Source organism: Mercenaria mercenaria, chromosome 7, assembly GCF_021730395.1.
Source record: "Mercenaria mercenaria strain notata chromosome 7, MADL_Memer_1, whole genome shotgun sequence".
NCBI classification, from domain to species: domain Eukaryota; kingdom Metazoa; phylum Mollusca; class Bivalvia; order Venerida; family Veneridae; genus Mercenaria; species Mercenaria mercenaria.
The window spans coordinates 24,292,749-24,309,932 of NC_069367.1; the positions used below are offsets into that span (position 1 = coordinate 24,292,749).

General features: G+C 35.2%; 1 protein-coding gene across 2 annotated transcripts in view; it reads left to right on the forward strand.

Moving 5' to 3' along the window:
• LOC123554699 (uncharacterized) overlaps positions 1 to 17,184 on the forward strand; it is a 58,424-nt gene that overhangs the window by 26,086 nt on the left and 15,154 nt on the right. Inside the window, exons 13-21 of one of the 2 annotated variants that reach the window (XM_053547802.1) lie at positions 468 to 607; positions 1,101 to 1,302; positions 3,236 to 3,550; positions 4,082 to 4,408; positions 5,158 to 5,343; positions 5,544 to 5,585; positions 6,524 to 6,853; positions 7,346 to 7,696; positions 8,635 to 10,832. In XM_053547802.1, coding sequence (XP_053403777.1) covers positions 468 to 607; positions 1,101 to 1,302; positions 3,236 to 3,550; positions 4,082 to 4,408; positions 5,158 to 5,343; positions 5,544 to 5,585; positions 6,524 to 6,853; positions 7,346 to 7,696; positions 8,635 to 8,804 — 2,063 coding nt within the window. In that variant the 3' untranslated portion in view covers positions 8,805 to 10,832. Of the gene's footprint in view, positions 1 to 467; positions 608 to 1,100; positions 1,303 to 3,235; positions 3,551 to 4,081; positions 4,409 to 5,157; positions 5,344 to 5,543; positions 5,586 to 6,523; positions 6,854 to 7,345; positions 7,697 to 8,634; positions 10,833 to 17,184 lie in introns of those variants that run through there. The other variant, XM_053547801.1, reaches the window with a different exon arrangement.

Here is a 17,184-nt window from a genome sequence, read left to right on the forward strand (position 1 = left end):
TCTATTCTTAAACTTCAGGCGTTTGTAGAGCTTGTTTATTGCAATTGTTATTGCAATAACATGGAATGAAATGTTGATTTGGAAGGAACATGATGTGTATCTTTATGAACGACTTTTGACAAATTAATCGATATCTTTATATGACAATAACTAAATCCCTCATTTGGTTTAAACAGTATTCATTGACTTGTTGCAATTGTTACAAAATTTACAAATATGTAAACGTAGATGATTCCCTTGTTTAAAGGCCTGTTAATTGTCCGATTTCTGTAAAATTATATATTATTGCACTTGATATATATTGTTCAATCGACGATCATCTACAGCTAGCTGCACCAAAAAGCTATTAATGAAATAAAATATATGTGGAATGTTGTAAATATGTTTTACGGCTTCTTACAGCATAAACCTATAAAATGTGTTTCTAATAATGTTCTAATTGCTTTGCTTCTATGTTTATCTAAAAGCTCCTGCGTCTGAACCAAGCCTAAATAAGCCATCAAAAGTAAGACTAAATGAGAGACTTGCAATTAGTTGCAGTGGAGATATTGGTAGGGATCAATACGGAAACGCGGCAACGCACATGTTTCTGGAAGTCAAATTTGAGGTAATACTGCACGTCGTTTATTCTGTATTATGATACTTCCTATCAGTTTCTCTTGCGTTATCATTTGCTTTCAATGGTGATATTCGGGAGAAATGTATTAAAATGAATTATATAATCAGCACAAATTCTGTAAAATAGAGAAAGTGGAAGCTCGATATGTCGTTCAGTACACGACAGAAAATGAAATTAAATTGCTGCAGGCCCACTTTGACTGAACATACGGACGGTGTTGAAATGCGTGCTACTGTCAACGCCTTTCTGTCCCGGGTTCAGCAGAACTGAACAGTTGTTCCGTTTTATTGAGCTTGTTCAAGGACGTTAAGTTACGTTCCTTGTGAAGATAAACAGTAATTATTTTCTCCTTACACGTTTTTAAGCAAGCCTGTAGTCTTAATACACAAAACAGGTTTGACTGCATTGTTTGCATAGATTTAAATCAAAGAAAGTTGAAAACTATCTTTAATTTTCCTATTAATTTTGTAATTGATTTCAGAACGAATCCATGTTTTCTATTTACAACGAAAGCGTAGAACAAGATCCGGCGGTCCTAGAAAACTGTCGGTATACACAAACCGTTCGTTTGATCTTCTATCCTGATGTTGGCTGGAACAATTCTGAGGTCAGATGTGCTGCTCGTAACGAAACTAATGTGGTTCAGTCATCAACAATACAATCCATTAAAATTGATGGCCCCAGTAGGTGTATTTATCATTATTATCATTATTATTATTATACCGCATATATATTATAGCACTCTTTTCATGCAAATCTACACGTTCAAAAGCTTTACAGAATAAATTGCAAACAATACAAACAAATACGCATACAAAAATAATGCATTCCATATTAACAAAAAATCATGAATGTAAAACATATAAACAAGACAAACATACATACATATTTAAAAGTATTTAAGTGACCCTGGGATAATATAATGTACTACGGTGTTTTATGAAGAAGGGAAAAAAATCAATATATCGGTCAATTAACAAATATTGTACAAAGAAGTGGGTTTTAGCAGGGTTTTGAAAGCAGCTATAGGGGTGCGAGCTTCCCTGATCTTGACGGGAAGGTAGTTCCAAAGCTTTGGAGCAGTTAAAAAAAACTTCGATTGCCAGTGACAGCTTGTCTTGTGATCATAGGTTTGTGACCGGTAAATACACTTCTATCATATTCCTAATAGAGGCAGTGGACTGATTGCACAAAGCCTTAAAGTAATGGGTCAGAACCTTGTACCTCATCCTGTATTCCACTGGCAACCAATGTAGCTCCTTCAGAATCAGTGTTATATGATTGCGACGGTGCGTCATAGTGATGACGCGAGCTGCCATGTTCTGGACATGTTGAAACTTCTTAAGTGTGTTGTTTGAATACCATATAACAAGGCATTATAGTAGTCTAACAGTGAATTAACCAGGCTGTTGATAAAGGTCTTTGTGGCATCACTGGTACGATACCATCTGATGTGACCTATTCTGCGTAATTGTGCATATTCAGCCCGGCACACAGAGTTGACTTCTTGTTCAATATCCATACTGTTGTCAAATAGTGCACCTAGATTCCTAACACATTTTGTGGACTTTATCACAGAGTCACCGACCTTCACAGAGACGACATCATGTACTTGGAGTTACGCTTTAATGTAATAGCATTACCTCAATTTTATCGGCATTAAGCTCAGCATGTTGCAATGCATCCACGAGACCATTTCAGCCAATCGTAAAGCCTCACTTCTAGCCAAAGCCTCTATCGGCTTAAAGAATAGATATAATTGAGAGCCATCGTTAAAGAATTGATGAAGAAGTCCATGACGTCTGCATATAGCACCAAAGGGTTTAGTGTGCATGATATAGTTCTTTGGACCAAGCACTGATCCCTGGGGCACACTGTATTTCATCAACATAGGCGTCTCGAGAACTCACCATCAACGCACAAAGTTTGATAGCGGTCACTAAGATATGATGACATCCATGCAATTGCTTTGTTTGTGACTCCAAAATGATGTTCGAGTCGGTGTAATAGTGTTTGGTGGTCAATCGTGTCGAAAGCTGAGGACAGATCGAGTAGCACGAGGACTGTTACAGAATTTTGATTGGGAGATGTGAGATGTCATTCTGTATTTTTATCAAAGCCGATTCAGTTGAATAAAACATTCTGTAAGCAGACTGCAGTCCCTCATGTAGCTTTTTCTTCACTCGAGCGCCGCTCAAGACGCGCATCTACAACTTTTCTAAGATTTTTGAAATGAAAGGGAGGTTAGACACAGGCCTGTAGTTTTTGAGAATGTTTGGTTCAAGACTTGGTTTCTTAAGCAGAGGTCTTATCCTAGCTTTTAAAAACTTCTTTGGTACTTAACCTAATTCCATCGATGTATTTATGATGTTTGTTTTCAACGGCAAGAGCACATCAAGACATTTCTTCAAAAGCCATGTTGGTAAAGGGTCAAGTTCACAGGATTTATATTAAAATGTTCCTAGAAATCAGCATAATATTTTCTATTTGCATAGGAACTTATTATAAATTGAACGGAATCGGTATTCCAAACTATAGAAGATAGATTAAGTCAATTACGGAAATCTAGTTTATAATGATTCTGAATGAACAAAATGGTACTTTCAACAATTTCAGATACGTATTTCGAAACTTCAAACTTAACAGGAGTCGTAGGTGAATCTGTGATACTCACATGTATTGTGGACGGCGTGGACGGTCTTACTGGCATAACCATCACGAAAGGAACAGATAGAGCTATTGTAGTATCATACCCAGGAAATTATAACAGCGAGAGTGTCACAGTTGTAACTGAAAAGAGTAATCTGAATTATTCTTCCGGAGTTTTGATAATCAATATGACAGTTCAGTGTGGAGATGACGGCGACTACTTCTGCACACCGAGTGGTTTAGGGAACCCTTCAGAAGCTGGTTCCGTTTTATCTCTACATTGTAAGTGTGAATCGGGGAATTATTCGTCTCATTCGTTTTAATAAACAGTTGACCCGATGCATTTTAGTGTTCTAAGAACTTTATTTCTGTACATATATTCTATAAATTTGAAAACATGATATATCAGAAAATATTGAGAGTTGATTAAAAAAACCATGATATAAAACATGATTAATTTCTTATTTGCAAACCCTGCGACAACTGCTTATCTTGCCCAACGTCCTTATCACGTCGTCGCAACGTTCAGTCTTTATCATATCATATGCAAATCTTAATATTTCTACTAACGATAAACTCTTAAATGTTCTGGTGTATTTTCGAGCAATTGTGGTGATATTTGATCTGTTACTTTTTCACATGGAAAACGTTAAATTGGATATAGATGAATGATTTTACCTTCTTAATGCATTAAGTCCATACATACTGGAGATGTTTAATGATAAATGTATCTTGTATGATACATTTTCTTACAGAAACTCATAGTCATTATTACCGCCTTTCATAGTGTAATGTATGAACTGTCTTTTCCAGGGAAAGCCCTCGCACCAGTACTAGATCCATCAAGTGACATGGTTGAAAACTCTGATCCCTGGGTTGGGATTGGATTTGAAACTGTATGTACCGGCGAACTCGGCTCTCAAAATGCATCTGTATATCTAGAATCAAATGCAGACGGACGGTTTAAGAAAATTGAATTACCGATTTCTTCAGAATATAAGTTAAATGAGTGTTCAAACTTTGCCACTATAAAGTTTAACAACAAGTATACAGCAGATTGGAATGGAACAGTTATAAAATGTGTTATTGAAACGGAAGAGGAAAAGCTGATGGATGCCGAATACGTTACAGTTGTTCCAGGTTTGATTTGAATATAGATATATATTCTTAGATGTGATACAAAGCAAAACAGTTGTAAGGTTGTTTCGGTAGCGCATTAGGTAGTGTTGATAGCAATCTATTGTTGTTAAGTCATATCGTCTTGTCGTTGGGTTCGGCTCCTCGCCCTCGCTAAAATGACTAACACACACACACACATACACACGCACACACACACACACACACACACACATTTTCTCTCTCTCTCTCTCTCTCTCTCTCTCTCTCTCTCTCTCTCTCTCTTTCTGAAGTGTACGTAACCGAACGTTAACATTTAATTTAGTTTTTGACTTGTCACATTTCTGAATATTAAAAGCAAACTTTGACGTCAAGGAAAATTCTGTTAATTTTAAAGTGCAAAAAAGATATAAAACCGTGATAGATCTTTGACGCAAATTTGAATGTTAAGAATGTGGTGCTTATCTTGTTAGACCGATTTCATTTTCATTTATTATAAACAACTGATTCAGTCTGTCGAGATCTGGACTGATGTTATGGGAAATTTAACTGAACTTATTCATTGTAATGCTATTCGTGATTAGATGGACATAGGTGAAGTAATGTTTTGAGCATATCTCGATATACAATTGAAACAAAGTTAGAATTTTGTCAGGATACTGTTGACTCAACTGTAATCACTTATTCATATTTAGTATGGACAAGGAATATGTTATACAGACTCACCGATTGAATTACTACCGTTACTTTTTTTGTTTTTTGCTTATTTTCAGAAACGTTCTGTAATGGTCATGCAAATGGTTTTCGAATTCCTCATCCATTTGATTGTCGAGCTTGGTTTATGTGCGGAGGAAACAGAAATATTACTGCATTTAGACCTAACAAAGACTGTCAAGTAGATGAGTGCCTCGATGATTTAGACACGTTCAAATGTATTCCTTGTGACAGCGTTGGCATATGTATGTAGTCAGTGTTAACATTTTTAGCGAGCAACTGAAACTGTTTTGATGTGATTTAATGATATATATTTTGTTCCCATAAATTTCCCAGCTTCCGGTAAACAAACAATGATATATTTGTAATAATATTTGCAATCTCTTTCTAAAGATGACTACGTTCTGAAATTTTGCCGTGTCTGAAATTTGAAAGCTTTTTTCAGGTCGACGGGATCCATTAGAGAAGGAGGATAGTACTCCAACAAGTAAGACTTTTATAAACTTATAAAATATTGCTTAAACTAAAATATGTAATGGAATACCGTCGGGGACTATAGAAATGCCCTCCTTCTGTTCGTCTGTCACTACTGAAATTAAAGTAAAACTGGTTTTTATTCCTAAGCTTCTAAATGCCTTGAAGCATTTTTGTATACACTCACACACATGTTCCCCATAAGCAGATGATGTCTTGCTTATGTTGCTTGCATGACAGATGCCTATCAAGCAGAGGTCAAAGTTACCATTGACGGTCAAGTATAAAGCTTTCTGCATCATAACATTTCATAGCATAGAAGGAATTTTTCATTAATACAGAGAAAGGTTTCCCGTGATTTGACTATGTGCCGCACATGTACATTATCCAAAACGGCTAAATCTGTAAATATTCCTCCTTCGAAACAATACATAAATAGATAAAAGCTGACATTCTACAAATATGCTTCAAAGATAAAAGCAATAAAATTCACTGCTTGTTTTTGAAATAATAATAACATTAAATTCAAAACCCCTTTATAAGAAGATCTTAAATAACACAAAATCTGAAGTTTGCTCAGTGACTTATAAACGAGTTAGTTGAACTTCGCATATTCAACACTAGTCATTTATTTATACCTTTAACCTAAGAAATCATAAATACATTCGTGAAATCTTTATAGAAAAAAATACCTATTCCTTAAGTGTACTTTTTTTAAAAAATCAAGTTTAATCAGGAGATGTAAATTTCATAAGTTATTGGCTTAAAACATTGTCACAAGAATAGACAATCGAAAAAGAAAGCTCGTATATTTCGCATAAACTTGTGGTATGTTGAATTACGAAGGCTCGTTTTTTTCTAATATGTAGTACAAAGTTTTATTTCTTGTTAATATTTCGCATTAATATTAATGATCTGTGTTTTAAAGGATGAAAATTCGTCAAATTTCAGATATATATTTCACGAGCGAATCTGAAACGGTACAGATAGGTAACAGACTACAAGTTGAATGCGTTCTTGAAGGCAGCTCGGCAGACTGGGGAGCAATTCTAACTAGAAACTCAAAGGTATTAGGCGAGGAACATGTATGCAATGTCAGCAGTAGTGGCATTGGCACATGTAATTTTATGAATATAAATGGCATAGGAACAACAGATGCAAACAACAGCCTGACAGCAGCTGTTACAATCAACCCGGTTAAGTGTGAAGATGAAGGAACATATTACTGCAAATCTGTCTCTGACAGTTCTCTCCAAGCGTCATTTACATTATCAGTGATAAGTATGTATTTAAAAATGACTTAACTAAAAAGTATATAGATCGACACTCTCTTTGTAGGACAATTTAAATTTAACATGCATGAATATAATTACACTTTTAATATCTAATGTTTCCATTGATTGTTGCCATTTTGAGTTCATTTGGACAATAGCGGCACTAAAGTAATTAGTTTAAGCATTTATTGAGTCCTAAGATGTAAGAAAATTATGTATCTCCAACAATTATTGAGGGAAGTTGCATCATGAAACTTCTATATTATTTGATTGTAATACACTACTAAAGTATGAAAGAAACGTTTTCCATTACACTTGATATTGTCATTAAATCGAAATGGAACTTTTTAGGACATTTTCATATCAATAAAATTGAAAGGGAAACTGTTAAATTTACTTTTCGTAAAATATCTAAATTTCATTGCTTAATTGTATAGTTTTGCTCGTTCAAAATTGCATATTTTTGCCGAAGCAACTCAATATTTTCGTTTTAAAACAGAGCCACCGAGTGGAGGAGTTCTGCTGTCACTTCCTAAGAGGATGGTTTTAGGTCAAATAGAATTCAATGAAAAAGTGACATGTCAGGCAAATGTCGGCTACCCGGCAGGTGAAATTCGCATTGAGTATAGTAATAACAATTTCGAATCGTACAACACATACAGTCTTGGAAATGCAGAACCACAAACAGACTCAGTAAAGGAATGTTCTGTCAACAAAACAGTTGCCTACAAAGAACATACCTTCACGGAATCTTGGAATAACACAGATATACGATGTGCAGTCTATAATCACACTGACATCACCGAACCAGCTTTAGTTTCGGATGTACAGCGGATTTTGTTGATTGAGAGTAAGCACTACTATTTTATTTTTAATAGTAAAAACTATTTTCACTTTGTATTTTGATTTATAAAATAAAACAAATATGAGTAATACATTTTAACTAAATATTGAGATAAGGAGGCATACTTTGGATAAATAAGCAAATAACATTTTTAATTGCTAGTGGGTAAGTATTCTTTTAAGTATTGACCTGGCACTTATGAATATTTTGTATGTTTCCATAAATTAATTTTCGTTGTTCGAGAATAAATAACGATATAAATGTTAAAAAGCAACATTATCATTTCGCATATGCAGATGTAGTTATGCGGTCAATGCGTTTAGCTACCAATCTCGGGGTTTCGGCCTTGTGTCCTCTATCTGGCCATATCATTTGTTTTAAATTTTATCTGTAAACTCGGTAGACGAGAAAATTATTATAATCATCATCATATATCGTTCATTTATTGAAAAAATCACAAGATTTTTCTACGTGCAATTCAATAACCAGTTCTACGAAATGTTGACTGAAATCCTAAGGACCAGACAAGTCTTCGTTAATTCAACGGACAATTCAAGGAACTGGCATTGATTAATACACGAGATTAATGCGATGTTTTATAAAATAATGAAGGAATGAAAGAAATTTTGACACAACTAAATTACGTTGAAATGAAAAAAATCTGATCTTCTGAATTCAAACCAATGGTGAAGTGTGTAGATGTTGAGCTTACCACTACACCACCGGTTGTCTTTATCGGTTATTCTAATTAATACAAATACCTCATGATATAACTAAAATAATGGCGAATATTAACAAGTGCCAGCTCAATACTTACGGGCAATATTTAAAATGGGAAAGCGTGTAATATTTCTATAGATAGTTGCGAGATCTAAATGAGTTTATTAATAATGCATTGTAAAACCACAATTTTTAAAACCGATACATTCATTTTTATATTACAGATGATTGTCCGCCTACAGGGTTGTTGTATTATTACCATCCATTCAATTGTCATTACTACATTTTATGTTTTACTGGAGTAACATTCATCAATGACTGTGGAATAAACTGTCCATATATTAAAAACACCACTCTGCTAGGTTGTATGGTCTGTGATTTTCCTGACTGCTAGATAACAGACGAACTGTCACATATGATTATTGCACGTTTTACAAAGAACAAACATATATTTTTATGTTTTATTACGTGAAGAAGTGTATGATATATAACATGCACGCTGTTCTTATAATATGATAGATGTGTGTTTTTAAAATACTCATGTATAAACACACGCACGTACACATGCACGTACAAAACTGTATGCAAGCATGCACATATACATACACACCGTTGTATTCGTGTCCGATAGACAGTTATCTCCTGTCTTACGTGTAATTCCGATCGTAACCTCCACTTCAAGGAGTGTTTGTCTCAGGCATTTGTATGAATTTCATTTCAACAATGAAGCTATAGTTAATGTATGTTCTGTTCCATAATAAGATATGTGACCATGTGGTTTCCAATATGCCGCATTTATTTGATACATTAAGTACCTGAAAGGCGCACGAGCGTAGTTTGATAACCATATATATATACATGTATATAGGTTAATTTGTTTGTCTTGCCATAAGGTGTATTTAGTGTGAGTATAAACTAAATTGTTTCATTTATTTAGGCTGTAGGTACAAAAATGTTCATTAAATGTGTAGGTATCAAGATCATTCATATATATTGGTCAGTTTGTAGGTCTTGCCACAAGAATTGTTGAATGCGAGTATGAACTAAATCGGGTCACTATTGCGAGCTAGGCAATCTGGATCGTACGGACGGGCGGACAAACAGACGAACGGACAGTTCAATCGCTACATGCCCGGGGGCAAAACATAACTATTCCTAGGTGACGCCACATGCAATAAATTCGTCACAAGTTATTGGGGAAAAACAACAAGATAAAGTTAAATATTCCCGCTTGGGGAACTTATTTCATAACTGTTTAGCGGATTGATTGTTGAATCCATTGGCTTTAACAAATTTTTTTACATTATTTCAGTTATTCAATGAACTAGTGTTCTGGATTCCGCGACTGTTTATATACGTTCTAAACATGTACCTGACAAGTGGAGGACATATAAAGCACTGTTTTCTCTCTAAATAACGCGCATGGGCATTGAACACACGGCCATTTCATTTACAGTCTTGTGCCCAACCTATTGGACAGGCTTGATGTAGGAATAGTGTCTAATTTATAAGCACTTTTAATTAAATACGGATGTAAGGGAATAACCACTTGACAATATGAGAAACAGAATGTATAAACATTTAGCGTAATACTATTAAAAATAGTATTCTGATTCAAATTATTCTTTAAAAATTCATTTGATCAAACGGATTCCGCTTTGAAGATACTCCTAGTATGAATATTTCGGTATTGTTTTAGCTGATTTGTTTATGTTTAATACCATATTTTAAATTGTAATGGTTATGCAACGGCGGTCAGTTACCCTAACATACGTTTATGGATTCTGCTCCAGTACTGATTTGTTCTCCGCATGCAATTGCCAACTTCTCCACATGACAGATAGGTGAAGACTATGGCCCAAACTTCACACACATTTGATTTCAAACTTTACACACGAATGACTTAATGCTTCACATACAAATGCTTTCTGTCTGAGCTAAACCTTTTTAGCGAACTGGGTGGATTTGATGTATAAGCGATCGAGGTTATGCTATATTCACATGGTTTTGATTACATTCTTGTACAGATTTGCATGCTAAAGAATTGTACCTCATAATAGTAGCAATTACATGTAATAAAGATTCAGCTTGCACATCACAATTATGTTGTAATTTATCAAAATCATTACCGCAATTGATAATATTCGAACCTGTATCTTCTGCATGCCACAAACTCCGACGACCCTACTTTATTAAACAAGTATTCTGTATATGCCTAGCCTCAGTGTAGATATGTGCTGCAACATTAACACGAGCCTGTGCAAAGCGTGAATACATAGCTTGTCGAGCATTACAAGCTCCAGTTCAGTCGATATCTATTCCTGAGAATCTTTCACAGGTTAAAGGTGCGAATGGAAATACCAAGCTCCAGGGTAACTGTGTAGGCGGTAACGAGGCTCTGCCGAGTTACCGCAAAATAGTTACCCGAGAGCCTGATATTTCCACCCGCAAAGTCATCTAATGAGAGATTCTTTTTATTGCATGCAATATTCTTCAGTAAATAAAAGAGATAAAGTTAAAAGAATGTTTTCTAGCTTTCGCCACTTTTTTATCATAGTAGGATAGAAAAACTGTTATAAAATAATTAGGTAGCTGAAAAATGTTGATAGAGAGAGACCAAAAAACGTATTTGGTCACGTTTTGCTACTATTTTGTGATATATTAAATTAATATTGTGTTATTTTTCGTTGATCTTATAATTCATTTATTTATTGATACCACAAATCAATATAATATATATATCATCAATGCTTATAATTATAATGTTATACATTTTAAAACATCACCATATATAAAAATAAGTATATATAAGATGTCTTATAATCAGTGCTATTTTATTTGATCATGAGTGCAAAATAGTGATAGCTTTAATTCAGTTTAATGATACTGATAAAAGATTTTTGATATAACATATTGAATTCAATATATCATAAATAAAATTAAAGATATCACAAACTAAATCGCTTTTATGATATACTGTATATCATTAAATGATTTTATGAAATCAATGCTTGGTCCATAGATATTTTAAAAACGATTTAAGGTTCCGTTTAACGCTTTAGAAAATTTTATCCAGTATATACACTATTTATTTTTGGAATTATCTTTAGAAAAAAACTGATTTATTGTCCCTATGGCTGTGAAAATATACTACTAGTATATATAATTATATATTCACATAAAAAGCATACGGGTATAACAAGAAATCCATTCTCTACACATGGATACCAAATTTACATGTGTACATGCTGTATTATCGCGAATACTTTCACAAAATCAACAGATAGTCATTTATACTAAAGTAAAATCGTCGGCAAGAAAAGTGTAAAAGCAGCTGAAATTCGAGGTTTTCAAAATAAATTCGATGCAGACTTGGCGTATCTGCGTAGGAGATTTTTGAGGAATTGTGCGATGTTCATGGACAGAATTAAGTGTCGTATGCCACAGTCAGGAGGTGGGTTAAGAAGTTCAAAAGCGGCTTTGACTGGAACTGGTTATCAATGTTCAGGCCCCTGTGAACTTGACCTTTAACTGAGTGACCCCAAAAACCAAATGGGGTCATTTACTCTGCATGAACAATCATCCTATGAAGTTTCAACATTCTGGGTCGAGGGGTTTTCAAGTTATTGATTGGAAATGGTTTTCCATGTTCAGGCCCCTGTGGCCTTGACCTTTAACAGAGTGACCCTAAAATCGTTAGGGGTCATCTAGTCTGCATGATCAATCATCCTATGAAGTTTCATCATTCTGGGTCAAGTGGTTCTCAAGATACTGACCGGAAATGGTTTTCAATGTTCAGGCCCCTGTGACCTTGACCTTTCACAGAGTGACCCCGAAATCGTTAGGAGTCATCTACTCTGCATGACCAATCATCCTATTAAGTTTCAACATTCTGGGTCAAGTGGTTCTCAAGTTACTGACCGGAAATGGTTTTCAATGTTCAGGCCCCTGTGACCTTGACCTTTGATGGAGTGACCCCAAAATCAATAGGGGTCATCTACTCTTCATGACCAATCATCCTATGAAGTTTCAACAATCGGGGTCAAGTGGTTCTCTAGTTATTGATCGGAAATGGTTTTCAATGTTCAGGCCCCTGTGACCTTGACCTTTGATGGAGTGACCCCAAAATCAATAGGGGTCATCTACTCTTCATGATCAATCATCCTATGAAGTTTCAACATTCTGGGTCAAGTGGTTCTCTAGTTATTGATCGGAAATGGTTTTCAATGTTCAGACCCCTGTGACCTTGACCTTTGACAGAGTGACCCCAAAATCAATAGGGGTCATCTACTCTTCATGACCAATCATCCTATGAAGTTTCAACATTCTGGGTCAAGTGGTTCTCTAATTATTGATCGGAAATGGTTTTCAATGTTCAGGCCCCTGTGACCTTGACCTTTGACGGAGTGACCCCAAAAACAATAGGGGTCGTCTACTCCAGCAGCCCTACAACCCTATGAAGTTTGAAGGTTCTAGGTCAAATGGTTCTCCAGTTATTGCTCGGAAATGAAGTGTGACGTACGGACGGACGGACGGACGGACGGACAGGGCAAAAACAATATGTCTCCTGGGGGAGACATAATTATGTTTATTGTCGAATTTCACAGGGAAAAAGCACCTAAACTATTCATTTTTACTTTCATGAAGCGTATATTGAATCCCAAGGCCTAATTACAAATTTTCAAAGCAGTCTTTGCAAAATTGTTCATATTCTTCGAAGGAAAATATCATTCTTGATGTACTTGTCAGAAAAAAAAAACGAAAAGAAACATCTTTAGTCTTTGGAAACATGGTATTTTGAATGACTTTGACGACTTAGATTTAAAAGGATGTCTTCCAATATTTTAAAGTTCGTGGTGATTTTATGGCTCTTTCGAGCAGGAACATGGCGTTCCGCAAAGTTTTATTTTTGTAGATAACCAATTTTAGCATTAAGGTTAATAATAGTGTTAAATGTTTGTTACCTGCTGGAAAAGATTGTTCATCACATGTCAACGACTTTTTGATATGTTATCGTTCGAAAAATATGCGTTCAATAGGGCCACTAGAAATGGTTTTAAATTTTCTAAATCTGTAAAACTTAATGTGTCCACTTTTGTCAATTACTGAAACAATATGGGGAGCCACACCTTTTTTCTAGGGTGTAGATCTACAAAATAATTGTTGTTCTCGAAGTAAAGTTTTTTTCGTATTATGCTTGATAAAACACTTTTCATACCACATTTAAAATATCTGAAAGGCAAAAGGATTATTGAATCTTTTAAAAATAACTTCAAATACCGATTGGAGAACCGACCGCAGTTTTACTAAGACTCTGCGCAGTTTGATTAGATTCGAGCTAGATGATGGTTGTATTGTTTATGGTTCGGCAAAAAAGTCTTATATGCAAATACATGTATTCAATACCATTAAAAATCAAGGTCGTCGAATTATTCTTGGTGTCTTTAGAACATCAGCAGTTGAGTGTTTGTATGTAGAAACAAATTAACCATCTCTTCACATATAGCAGATAGCCATGCAAGCACTTCTGCAATCCTACACATAAAATCATTTTTAAATCCAGTTTTTTTATTCTTACTAAAAAAAATGAAATATTTTGGTTTCGCGCTAGATATTTAATGAAAGAAACTGATGCTGAACTCGGAGATGTTAATGAAAATTCAATTCAGGATACACTTACAAGTCCAACAGTTCTTTTTGGTATGAAATTACACTAAAAATTTGAAATGAATCCTTAATTATTCAAATCTCAATACCCTCCTATCGCCACCATTAAATTGCCCCTATTGTATGTACTCACATATTGAATGTATTATATACTGACTAAAGGTTAGGGTTAGGTTTAACATAGGTTTAATAGTGCACATTAAATGCGTGCGTACACTCAATGCGGTAGATTTAATGCTGACCACCCTCCTATGTGAATTTGATATTACTTTTTAAGCATTTCTACACGTTATTGTTGTTCGTCTTAAATCCCTTAAATGTTTGATATCTGTCAAATATAATTATGAGTGTCTGCAACACACGCTTTTTCCACAAAAGACTTCACCGTTTACGCCTAGCGATAATGTGAAAATTGATAGTGTTACTTTATTTTTCAAGGACATTATTTCAAATTAAAGTAAGTACAACTGTTAATAAAATACGATAGACCTGCATTGAAAACTTTAAACTTTGCTTAATTTGTTTTTGCAATATAGGAACATTTACAACAGAGAATGACGTTACATCTGTTGAGTCTAGCAATACGGGTTTGACCAATTCGATACCAACAAAGCCCTTCTCGACATCGATCCCGACAACATCTACCACAAAGTTAGCTCCAGAACACACAGGTAGATCTAGTTATATATTTGATGGAATATACAATCATGTATTTTAACTGCTCGCCTAATGCCATAGTAAATAGTAGTTATTTTGTTTAAATTAAAGTATGAGGTCACTTTGCTTATTTTTGTCAAGTATAAAAGGTAAAGGACAAATGACCGAAGACGCGTTGTCTTTTAGTCAATCAGCACGGAGAACATACGCATCGCCGAACCTTCAACAACCTGTTGACATAATAGACGGACTGAACATTTAAGTAAATTGAAGTAGAAACAGCTGCTTTAACTAATTGATATACCCCTTCATAAATTGCACACCATTGCTGTTTTCTACGAGCAATAACTTGTCAGTCAAGAAAATGCGAATGCTAAAACTGGTTGCTCCACCGGTTCACTTACTCCAGAAGAGCCTGGGTATTACTGCAAAGACTCCATTTCAGTACTAAAACCTACATCTACAGACACTTCATACTTGAGACAGCGTGTGATTCGACCTCTACATGGGGATTACCGAAAGACAATTATATTCTGTGCATAAGCATTAGTTGAGATGACAGCTGTGTTGAAAAATCATCAGTCAGTTGTGCTGAGATGACACCAGTTTAAACATAGGAGGCATTATAACATGATAAGATATATCTTTTGTCTGCAAAATGAAATGCCCTTCTCTTTGCAATGATTTGGTCTACTGATGAAAATATATCAAATGTTTAAAATAAATTCTGTCGTTTGGACCTTTAGACGTATAAATGATAATAGAAATTTAACCTACTCTTCTGTACTTTATAGTTGCATTTGAGAACTCCTCGTACATGTTCAATATCGGTGAGAAAGAATCGATTACATGTGACGTCCAGAATATGCCGGACTGGAAACGAATAGAGATAAGAAGGTCTGACGGTGAAGTTATCATTGGCGTAAATAGTACCGATCAATCACTGGACTCGAATGAACCCCATATAAGTTTGGTGGCGGATGAAAGCAATTTTGCTAATGATTCAGCTACATTAGCTGTTGTTTTCGACGTCGTGATGTGTAGTGATGCAATGGGAGAAGTGGGTGATATTGATTATACATGCGCAGTTACGACTAGCAACTCGACAATAGAGGATATGACTACAGTAACCTTTCAAGGTATGTATCGCCCTTTTGCATAGTTTTATGCCTGTAAAAACCTTATCATCCAGGTATTCACAAAAATATAGTAATCCTCAGAGTGTCAATATAATTCCCTCTATTGCTCTCTTATAATGCCCTACAAAAGTGAATAAGAATAAATAATTAATCTTAATAATTCTGAAAATGGATGTTTGTTATTTCATTGTGACGTAACCAAAAGATAAAAAGGTAAGTGTAGATTTCTCGGAAGCACAGAGTCACGAATTTGCAAAGTAGACCCACAACAAAAAGAAGCTGTAACGTAAAGATATTATAGAAATTAATTTTATGCAAAATACAGAAAAACGTGGAGGGAGGGTTAGGGGGTAGAAAGTTGCGGAGGGTGTGTTGAAGGGTAAAGTGGAACAAAGATGAATGTTTAAAAGGGAATGCTGCGTTCTTTAATCAGAGTTACCCTACAACGTAAACCACTGCAGCACAGACACTTACGTACAAAAGACACACACAAACACACACGCACACACACATACACACGCACACATAACTAACTTACATAGATAAACAAACAGACAAGTAAGATAAAACAACACTGTAGGGCACTGCCCAAGATACACAGACACGCATAAACATAAACAAGAAAAACAACAATCGGGCACTGCCTAGGGATTCCTGCATCCAAAATTAAGTTGGGCACAATAACTAACTCATAGTAAAAGAGGAGGAGATACAAAAGCAAGGGAGCGCAAAGGCAATGGGAAGGGATGAGAGGGGCGATAGGGGGTGTGAGGAGAAAGAGGAAAGCAACGATTTTAACAAACAAGACAACGTACGCAACACAAAATACAAGACGGATAGAAAACAAGTTGAAAATATGGGCACCGCCTTGGAACGGTGAAATTTGTCTGTCATATTCTGTGACAAGAGTATAACATAATAATCATTCAAGGTGTTGACTTCAAACTTGGCATATAGGTAGGTGGCGATGCGTCAATATGCAAAGCGCGCGAATTTTGTCAGTAGGTCACAAACTTAGTTTAAATCTGTATTTTGTGCCCGGCGTTCAACTTCAAAACTATAAAAAGATATTGATTTTGATCTTGGAACTGGTTGGGTGGTTTTGCGGTGATTTGTTGAGTGTAAAATCCACATGAACACCCATCCGACCCCTACATTACCCCTTTACCCCGCATCTCCAGAAATCGCTGATATATTCTTGTGTCTTAGTATTCAAAGATGCATTCTGCTCATCTTTCATTTAAATATATTTATATTAAGATATTTACTTCAAATGCAGATAATCCTCATCAAATATGTTCAACTTCACTA